This window comes from Paralichthys olivaceus, chromosome 8, assembly GCF_024713975.1.
Source record: "Paralichthys olivaceus isolate ysfri-2021 chromosome 8, ASM2471397v2, whole genome shotgun sequence".
Taxonomy (NCBI): Eukaryota; Metazoa; Chordata; class Actinopteri; order Pleuronectiformes; family Paralichthyidae; genus Paralichthys; species Paralichthys olivaceus.
In genome coordinates, this window is record NC_091100.1 from 1,981,962 (window position 1) to 1,992,732 (window position 10,771).

Sequence of the window (10,771 nt, forward strand, 5' to 3'; positions counted from 1 at the left end):
CTATTTATATATTTTAATATCTGTAATATTCTCACTTCAGTCATTTATTTTCTTATTTTCCTCTCAGAGTCAAGAATCTGCAGCTGCTTCGTACAGCACAACCAAAGAAAACCTGCCCGACACAAAGAGAACCTCTGACTGGTATTCAAATCAAGTGATTTGTTTATTACAGCAGGAAACTACACATATAATATACGTCTTTGATTCAACAAATACAGAATCAACACAAACAAAAAATGAATAAAATACTAATTTAGCTTCACAACACTTCCCCCTAATGCCAATGATCATAAACAGAATTTAGTTCAGAAGTCAATTTAATTTTGTTGCGAGAAAAACATACAAAGTTCTGACTTATAATTTTACCACAATAAAAGATATAAGAGGATGTTTTACAGTCCGTCCCTCAAGTGTTTTAACTTTTCAAACTAACATCAAAGTAACATTATGAAAAGACGTTTGTATGAAGGACGTGTTCTCACTGCTGTCACAGTTTGACTCAGCAGAGGAGGATTAGGCCCAAGACCAAGAGAAACTCTCAGCACCCAACAAAGTTAAAGAGTAAGACACAGATTCCAGCCTGATCCCAGCAAGTATTTTACTGTATGACCAGATTTCAGCTGCTGCACACACACAACCAGCAGAGCCACAGGATGACGTCCACTACGCCAGCGTCTGCTTCTCACAGAACCGGGCAGATGCCATCTACTCCAACATAAGTCGAGTTCGAGCTCAGAGACAAAGTGAGAAAGACGAGGAGGAGGTTGAATACAGCGCTGTTCCATTTGACAGAGCAACAGGGTGAGCAGCTCCACACGTGAACATTTCCATCACTACACTTATTGAGGTTAAAAACTGTCGGTGTGAATGGTTTATTCTGCCCTTCACAGAACAAGACGTCAAGAAGATGGGGACGATTCATCTGCAGTGTACAGCACAGTCACCAAACTCTGTAGAGACACAACATGAATCTGTTGTTTCAACCTGGATTTTACAGCATCAAGAAACCAGAAAGAATAAAACATGTAGACATGTGCAGTGTTTGTAAAGGTTTGTTTTCTTTCTTGATGGGTTGGTTCACCCAAACTACACATTCTCTCACTTACTTCGATGGAAGCCACGAAAGGCAAAGGTTAGAAAGTTGTTTTCTTTTCCCATAGTTGAAGATATTTCCCAGGTTCAACCACAACAGAGTTAGCTTAAGGTTGGGCTAACCCTAACATAACGTATGTTACTGTCAAAATGTTATAAATAACAACATTAACTTCAAAATATTATAAATTGTAATTAGTTGTAACTAATATTATGACACCTAAAAGATTTGATATCAATCAACGAGAGTGACCATTCATCATTTTCTGGAGGGGGGGGGGGGGTTCAGCAACAACACTTTGAATAATGTAATTGTACAAGTCAACAAATATATAGGACTTGTTGTATTTATTAATCTTATGAAGTATTGTTATATATTTCAAGGACTGTTGAGGTATTCAGCTGAGAAACATGAAGTACCTGACATAAAAACTAGGTCAACAATTTTAAAGCTCCTCATGTTTCTGGACGATTAAAGCTCCGGTCAGAACATTTTGAAGATGTAACAGGAGATTGTTGCAGAAGTGACACCCGCTCATCAAGGAACACAGAACACTTCATGTTTCCATGGTGACGTGTCAAACTTTGATGTTTCACCATGAAACAGGAAGTTGTAACTCAAATGAACGTCTAATCTTCCCTCAACTTCACGTTTGATACACAGACTGTTTATGAAGATGGAAAACATGACTGCTCCCCCAAAGTGAAGCCAAATCATATCTGTCACCCCCTGGTGGCTGGCTGCAGCATTGGTCATAAACCCTGCATCTTCCATGTCAGTGGAAGTAGTTGTCATTTATTTTCTAATTCCTCTTAAATGTGTCTTTGATTCCTCTCTCTCTCTCTTCATGTGCTTTTATTTCATGTTTCTGAAACACAGTGGACTGCATCTTTTTAAGACACTTGAATTGTTCTCGTGATGTTGACGATACAGGTTTGATATGAACAGAAGACACTAAAGTTGTTCCTCACACTCGTTCAAACAACAGTTTAACACTATTGGACTCAGCATGCATGTAAATATAAAGAGGAAGGAAGTTGGTGTATTTATCAGTTTGACTTCTTCTTGTTCTTACAGAGTCCGTCTTTACTCTCAGACTCTCCTGTGTTGTAGGTAGACGTGTCTGTGATGTGACTGAGTTTCGTCTTGTGCACATTATTTATCTGTGGACGTTTGAATAGTTTGAAGTCACAGATGAGAGCAGCAGCTACTATGAGTGGAACTGCAGCAGCGAGTGGATTTGTTCTCCTCCTCCTCAGTGTGCCAGGTACTGTACGTCTACATTTATGTTGTCAGTCTATTTTACACTCGGACTTCTGATTCATCTGAAGTGAGTTTGAGAAAGAAAGTAAAAATATAAATGAACCATTCGTTCATTTTCAGATCTCCACCTGTAAAGTGGTGCAGATAGAAAATATATAAATTAATTATCATCAGTATTATTTTTAATCCTTCAAATTTTTAAAAGATCAAAGTATTGCAGATTCTGAAACAGTAACAGTAGTAGTAGTAGTAACAGTAGTAATAGTAGTAGTAGTAGTAGTAGTAATAGTAGTAGTAATAGTAGTAGTAGTAGTAGTAGTAATAGTAGTAGTAGTAGTAGTAGTAGTAGTAGTAACAGTAGTAGTAGTAGTATCATGACTGAGTTCCTCTCCTCTCGATGCAGGAATTGTCATCAGTGTGTGGAGTCATTCATTGAAATGCTATGGAATGCTGCTGATGGAAATGTGTTTCTTTTCTACAAAAATGAAAAAGTCAAATAATCGTCTCTGGTGTCGTTATGAATCTGATTCTCTGTGTTTCAGTGGCACAGTGTGAGAATGACTGGGGAGTGACGTGCACTCCTACTAAGATCTGTGCTGTAAGAGGATCGAAGGTGCAAATACGCTGCACCTACATGCACCCACCAAGAATAAATGACCATGATGTTGCAGTGGAGCAAATGTTCTGGTTTACTAACCTGCAGAATAGTGCACCTGAGGATCTGAGAGCAGTCTCTGAGTACGCAGGTCGTGTGCAGTATCACTGTGGAAACAACGCCTGCACTCTGACCATCACAGACCTGAGAGAGAGCGACTCGGCTGAGTACAAGTTCAGGTTCATAACAAACCAACCGACTGGTAGATTTTCTGGGTCACCTGGAGTCACTTTGTCCGTCACAGGTAACATCTTAGTTGGAAACAGTGAATCTATGGTTTGTTTATGTGGACAGCTCTGTCTAAAATGATGTGTGTGTTTCTTTACTAACACAGGAGTCCAGGTGCTCAGCAAAAAATTGTCAAATTGCCGTTGGGAAGCCTGTTCATGGTCACGTGTGGAGTGTAAAACCAGTTGTTCTCCAACTCCCAGTCCGTCCTACATCTGGTACAAGAACGGACAAAAAACATGGGGAGAAGAATCTTCATATGACAAATACTTTTATTCAAGTGACAGCATTTCCTGTGCTGTGAGAGGTCACGAGGATTTCCCCTCTGCTCCAGTCTGTGAGTTTACTTCTTCCAATGACCAATGATTTTATGCTCTTTGAACCTTTTGATCTCAAACACTGCACCCTGACTAGAGTCTGAAATGGATTTGAGGCCTGATGCTGAAATGATCTACGGAGTAAAAAAATGATATCAGCTGAAATATATTAAAAAACCATTGTCAATGATTCCTAAGATGTTTGTTATCAAACCTTTATGATAAATATTCTACAGTTTAACCATTAACTTTAATGACTAGTAGAGCACATTCCTCCACCAAGGCCCAACAAACCCTTCAGATTAAATCAAGCTGCACCAGATTTCACACACTCATCGATATCAGTCCTCTAAATATGTCAGATTTTTTCCATCAGGATCCATGAATTATATCCAGAGAAACGCAGAAATGTTGAAAAACACGATCTCGCAATGCTAAAGAAAGTGAAAGAAAAATCCTGGATCTGCACCAAAATCTTTCCAGTCATTTTTGCGTAATTGTGCACGCACACAAACCAACCAACAGACTGGGGTGAAAACATAACCTCCTGGCAGAGGTAATAAAGTCCGATCACTAATAAAAGCAAATATGTAGCTTGAATTCAAATGTCATAGCTGTTTTCTGTAAAGCATAATGTAGCATCTTTTCTGCATTGTTTATTCTGTGACGTGGGCAACAGCCGACTGTGAATTACTGTTAATTACAGCAGTAAAGATTATAGTTGTCATGGTGATAATCAAAAGGTTTTTGTTTTTCAGGTGTTCATGGAAATTCATGTGACAGAGTGAATTACATGGACAGAAACATCTGTGCCTTTAAAGGCTCATCAGTGGACATCTCTTGCAGTTACAGTCCCCAATATTCTATCACATCTAAATTCTGGTTCGTTAAGCGTAAGGATGTGCAGCAGTATCGCCCTCGACCTGTGGACTTACTCCAAGTCCCAGAGTTCAAACATCGTGTTCAGGTCTTTGAAACAGAGCGAGGGCGCTCCACTCTGAGAATAAGTGAACTGAGACTGAACGATTCAGCCCAGTATCAGTTCAGATTCAAACCACAGACGTCTGAATGGGAGAGCAGTTTACCTGGCACCACTCTGACTGTCACAGGTACTGAGGAACACTAAGTCATTATGTTGTTCAGTGGTTCTCAACCTGGGGGTCCCACAGCTGCTTCTATGTGACATGTGTGTTTCCTGTTGACAGATCCAGATGTTCAGGTGATCTGCTCTCCGATTGGTCCAACACTGACTTGTCACAGCAGCTGTCGTCTCTCTGCTCGTCCCTCCTTTGTCTGGTTCAAGAATGGAATAAAAATTCACGGGGAAACGTCTCCAACTTTAAGAGAATTCCTTCAACCTGAAAACAACTATTCCTGTGCTTATGAGCATCACCGCTCGTCCCCTGTGTGTGAGTTTACTCCAAAATGTCCCGTGTGGAAACTTGGAAGGTTGAGTCTGGTGACTTTCTATATTTGAATAATTGTCCCTTGAAAAGACTAAATCCAGCTTTGTTATTAAAGCACTTTTCATATGGAACTGAATACAGAATAAGAGCAAAGAAGCAAATAAAATCCACCCCCACCCATCCACGCACAGAGAAAGACAATATAACAGGAAGTGAGAAAAAGCTATCATCGGTCTGGTAAATTTGAAATGAGGAAACATCGAGGGCAGGTAAAAAGAGATCAAATGAAAAAGATGAAATAATAGAACACTGAGAAAGATATGAAAAGGATCATATCAATAAGCTCAAGTGTTATAAGATGACTTGACAGACCACAAGCTCAGTGAAAACACATTTACAAAACTCCCTTGTTCATCAATGCTTCAGCAAAGGCAGCGAAGGTGAAGCAAGATATTTACAGGGTCCCTTTAATAACACAATACTCAGATGTGTGTGTTCAGAGTGCGTGACATGAAAGATTTAATCACAGTGGCTCATCTTTTCCCTTCAGATTTTGCATGTGTGTGAACAGGACACATGCAAATAACACAGTGATCCCCAAGACAGAGGGGACATGTTCAGTGAAGTCTGTATTTAATACAAACAATAATTACTGTGTAAAAGTACTAAACACTAAAGGAGGCCTTCCTGTGTCCAAAAGTAAATCAAACACTCTTCTAAAGATGGTGAGCGCCGTGGACAGCTGCAAACTATTAAAAGACTATATTCTATAAAGACACATTCTCATGTAAAGATCTGTTTATATCCTGCAGATGCTCCGAAGGTTCCTTTACTGCAGCTGAGTCAAACTGGACACATGATGAAGGACAGCTCTGTGTCTCTGACCTGCAGCAGTGATGCTAACCCACCCCCTGCATACGCCTGGTACAAAAACAACCAGACTTTGTTCAACACAGGAGCACAGCTGGTTTTCAGCTCCATCCAGTTTTCTGACTCTGGAGAGTTTTACTGCACAGCTGAGAATGAGCTGGGGAAGACAGCGTCTAAACATGTCGTCATAAATGTAAAATGTGAGTAAATATTTGGAAATATTCAAAAGCTCAGAGGTTTTGCAGATCTTCAAAATTCCAGATGCTGCAACTCTCTTCAAATCCATTCAAATCCATGTAAATCCAGATGCTCCAAAGGTTCCCTCTGTGTCAGTGAGTCCCTCTGGTGAGATCATGGAGGGCAGCTCAGTGACTCTGACCTGCAGCAGTGATGCTAACCCAGCAGCTAATTACACCTGGTACAAAGAGGACGAGGACTCACCAAGAGCATCAGGACAAAACTTCACCATCACTAATATCACAGCTGAACATGGTGGAAATTATCGGTGTGAGGCTCAGAACAGACGAGGACGTAGTGACGCCTCCTTACATGTGACTGTTGGAGCAGGTAAATATTTGTATTTATACCAAATGTCAAAATTCACCTTATGATGGAAAGCAGATGTGTTTCTTGTTGCCCTTGATTATCTCTGTGAGTTTGGTGCAGAGCAAATGATGGTTTCATACCAAACTATTATATATTATAATAGTTATATGATGTTGTTATATGAGACACAATTTAAGATTAAAGATGATCTTCCTCTTGTATTTCGGTGTGAACCACTGACTGTATATATAAAGATGGACGACGTGTCTCCACGTCCTCCACAATGAAGCCAAAATATCCCATATACAAACGCTGCCATCTTGATGATGTCATTTGGAGCCAGAGTCTGTTCGATGGCGAATGGGGGATGGAGCCACATTATCAAGGTCCCGCCTATTCACACATTCGACCAATCATGAGTTGGTCTCAGCCCATTTTTCTATCATGAAATAACTAATTACAACCAAACGTATTAGAAACATGAACACTGAACAAACATCAGTGTGATAAGAACCTGAAAATGACAGAAACCATCTTTGACATTGTTTTGATTTCTGACTGATTCTTTAGTTTGGTCCATGTCCCACTTGCTAACATGGAGCCACCAGGGGGCGATCGAGACACTCTGGCTTCACGGGCAGCTGTCATTTCGTTTGTCTTCATATTCAGTCAGAACATCGAGACAGTTTTTTCACCAAGTTGTTTTTGTAAATGTTTAAATACGATAAAGTCAAAGTTGTTTCGTCATAGTTTGGACATCAGCAGTCATTGGATCAGCCGCTGCAGCTTTCCTCGCTGTAACTCTCCTCGCTGTAACTCTCCTCTCCGTTTTCTTTCTGATCAGGTGAGCAAATCTGTTTCACTCAAACTTTGTACCATGAATTCCTGAAAATCTGTCCTGGTAAATTAAATCAACTTATTTTGTATTATTTGGTTCAATTGATCAGAAAAAAGAGAAACTCTCATCAATCTCCTGATCCTGGGGACAGACTTGACCACAGTGAGCAGGTGAGACACACAGTTCAGTGTCCAATCCATTGAAACGCCATTTTGGCTCCTCCAGTTTCCACAGCTCACTCACCTGTCAGCTCTCAACAGGCGTCTTTATCACTTCTCTTCTCTTGGACTCAGAACATCCACCATCTTGTATTTCAACACTGTTTCTTCTGTCAAACCCTTTTCTCCGTCATACAGTTGTAGATGATTTATTACCTGAGGGGATGTTGCTTTGACCTTGTATTCATGTTAGTGTTTGGAATTCAACTGAAGACCTTCCCTCCTCTTGGTTTTTAGTAGAACCACATGTCTCCTGTCCTTGAAACACCTCTGGTGTAGAAGGAGGCGGTTTAAAAAAATCAATAGCTGCTATAGTTGGACTCTAACGTTGTCCATACTGCTACATGTACAAGATTCTACATCAAATTTGTCTCTGCAGCGTCTACCCAATCAGTCTGAGGAAGACTGTGACCTTCACTATGGCAGTGTCCACTTCATGAAGACTGAGACGGATCCCGTCTACTCCAACGTAGGATCAGCTGAACCCAGCAAACACAAGGAGAGGGAGGAGGTTGTGTACGCTTCTGTCAACTTCAACAGATCTGCCCCGAGGTGAGCAGCTCTTCATTCAGGAACATTGTCCTCACTAATACCACAGAACATAATAAAGACAGATGTATCGTATAGAAGTCATCTGTTTTTACACAGTTTCATTTTCTTGTTTTGTTTACATTCAGATCACCGTTAAAACTGTGTTTTTGTTAAAGGAGACACATTCTGCTCATATTCTGGTCGATCGTTTGAATGAGTGACTTTAAAATGTTTTCATGTTCAGAAAACATCACTTTCCTCAGACTGTCTTTTGCTGCCGCTCCTCTTTTCAGCCTCTGTCTCTTTAAGGCCCACCTCCTGATAACGCCCAGTCTGCTCTGATTGGCCACCTGGCCCACCCTCGTTTGGTGGGTGTGTCAGAGGTGACTGTTTTAAAAAGGCAGTGACACAATGGATTCTAAAGTTCTCTACAGATGCTGCTGTTGGAAGCTGCTATTCCAGACGGCAGAAGCAGAGACTGTAACATTCAGCCTATATTGAAGCATTCAACACGTATTTTAACCCACATCATCTACCTCCCAGATTTTTTCCACGAGAACGCCAAGAATGACCTTCTCCGCTAACATTGTTGCAACACTTCGTATCACGAGGTGTTCAACGCACCACTGTTTACGTTTAAATAAAGCTTATGCTACGTTTGCTACAGCCCTGGCTTTTGTAGATGATGCAGAGGTGTGGGCGGGACTACTGATGAGGTGCTTCAGGAGCTTATATATATATAAAAAACTCAATGTGTCTCCTTTAATTCTACGTCTCCGTGACCTCCTGATCATTTCTTTGTTTTATCCCCTCTCAGAACCAGAGGTCAGGACACTGCAGAGGATCCATTTGCATTTTACAGCACAGTCAAAAAACCTTCTGCTGTTTAGACCAACGTCTGGAAATCACTTTAGTCCCGATGGAAATATCTCAACAGCTGTGGGACGGATTTGCATCGAAGTTCCTACAACTGTTCATGGTCCCCAGAGTATGAGTCCTACTTTGGTGACAGTCAGACTGGAGCATCATTGTTTAAGTGAATGTTCAGTTTTAAGTGACTTGTCTTGTCAGCTAATGGATAATTTGCCTCGAGGATGAATCCAAACGACTTTGGTGACTCGACTTTTATCTGAAATTGATCAGCAACTTGTAGAAGTTGTTAAAACGCCACATTTAGCCTGAGTGAAAAATATCAAACATTTTATAACTTGCAGCTTCAAACATGAAAAAACCTGCGGTGTGTCAGACAGTCGACAAACTGTCAACTTGTATTTAACTTTTTTCTTTTTCTAAATGTATCTGAACAAGCATTGTTAGTTAGTTGTAGTGTTATACTGCTGCCACTAGATGTTAGTAAAGAGTTGTACTGATAGAAAACCTCATAGAGGATTCTGTAGATTTCACTTCTTTCTGTTTCTACTTTTTTTTCCAGCGTTTCCATCATCAACCGATTTTATCCACTTATTTTACCACATCATTAACTCGTCCATCCCTCTCGCTTCTTTATTTCTACTGTTATTTCTCATATATGAATACGTTTTTGTAATTTGTTTTTATTTGTGTATAGTTTTGTTCTCTCTTTCAATTAATTAAATAAAAATGAAATTCAGTTTTCTTACTTTTCTCTTTTCTGCACTGATTCATGTTGCTGGAAAAAAATATTAAAAAAGAAAACTTACCTCAGTTTATTCTTTTTCTCTTTGAAAACATTGAATACGACTCAAAAAAGAATCCTCACACTTACACCTCATGTCCACACAAAGGTCACAACTACAGCTTCATTTTAAGGAGTCGCAACAAAACAGGTCAAATGAATATATATAAGTTCTTTGTTGGACTATTTATATATTTTAATATCTGTAATATTCTCACTTCAGTCATTTATTTTCTTATTTTCCTCTCAGAGTCAAGAATCTGCAGCTGCTTCGTACAGCACAACCAAAGAAAACCTGCCCGACACAAAGAGAACCTCTGACTGGTATTCAAATCAAGTGATTTGTTTATTACAGCAGGAAACTACACATATAATATACGTCTTTGATTCAACAAATACAGAATCAACACAAACAAAAAATGAATAAAATACTAATTTAGCTTCACAACACTTCCCCCTAATGCCAATGATCATAAACAGAATTTAGTTCAGAAGTCAATTTAATTTTGTTGCGAGAAAAACATACAAAGTTCTGACTTATAGTTTTACCACAATAAAAGATATAAGAGGATGTTTTACAGTCCGTCCCTCAAGTGTTTTAACTTTTCAAACTAACATCAAAGTAACATTGTGAAAAGACGTTTGTATGAAGGACGTGTTCTCACTGCTGTCACAGTTTGACTCAGCAGAGGAGGATTAGGCCCAAGACCAAGAGAAACTCTCAGCACCCAACAAAGTTAAAGAGTAAGACACAGATTCCAGCCTGATCCCAGCAAGTATTTTACTGTATGACCAGATTTCAGCTGCTGCACACACACAACCAGCAGAGCGGCAGGATGACGTCCACTACGCCAGCGTCTGCTTCTCACAGAACCGGGCAGATGCCATCTACTCCAACATCAGTCGAGTTCGAGCCCAGAGACAAAGTGAGAAAGACGAGGAGGAGGTTCAATACAGCGCTGTTCGATTTGACAGAGCAACAGGGTGAGCAGCTCCACACGTGAACATTTCCATCACTACACTTACTGAGGTTAAAAACTGTCGGTGTGAATGGTTTATTCTGCCCTTCACAGAACAAGACGTCAAGAAGATGGGGACGATTCATCTGCAGTGTACAGCACAGTCACCAAACTCTGTAGAGACACAACATGA

General features: G+C 40.1%; 1 protein-coding gene across 3 annotated transcripts; it reads left to right on the forward strand.

Moving 5' to 3' along the window:
- The first annotated feature begins 1,382 nt into the window (after positions 1-1,382).
- On the forward strand, positions 1,383-9,583 carry LOC138411147 (B-cell receptor CD22-like). 3 transcript variants are annotated; one of them, XM_069530153.1, is made up of 12 exons: positions 1,383-2,026; positions 2,190-2,360; positions 2,899-3,255; positions 3,346-3,576; positions 4,315-4,665; positions 4,762-4,965; positions 5,775-6,032; positions 6,139-6,399; positions 7,129-7,222; positions 7,326-7,386; positions 7,814-7,986; positions 8,783-9,583. In XM_069530153.1, the coding sequence occupies exons 2-12, from the start codon at positions 2,288-2,290 to the stop codon at positions 8,853-8,855; spliced, it is 2,136 nt and encodes a 711-aa protein (XP_069386254.1). In that variant the 5' UTR covers positions 1,383-2,026; positions 2,190-2,287; the 3' UTR covers positions 8,856-9,583. The 3 variants fall into 3 exon arrangements, with proteins under 3 accessions (XP_069386254.1, XP_069386255.1, XP_069386253.1); XM_069530152.1 differs by lacking the exon at positions 1,383-2,026 and having other exon boundaries at positions 2,126-2,360; XM_069530154.1 differs by lacking the exons at positions 1,383-2,026; positions 4,315-4,665; positions 4,762-4,965 and having other exon boundaries at positions 2,119-2,360.
- The last annotated feature ends 1,188 nt before the right edge of the window (positions 9,584-10,771 follow it).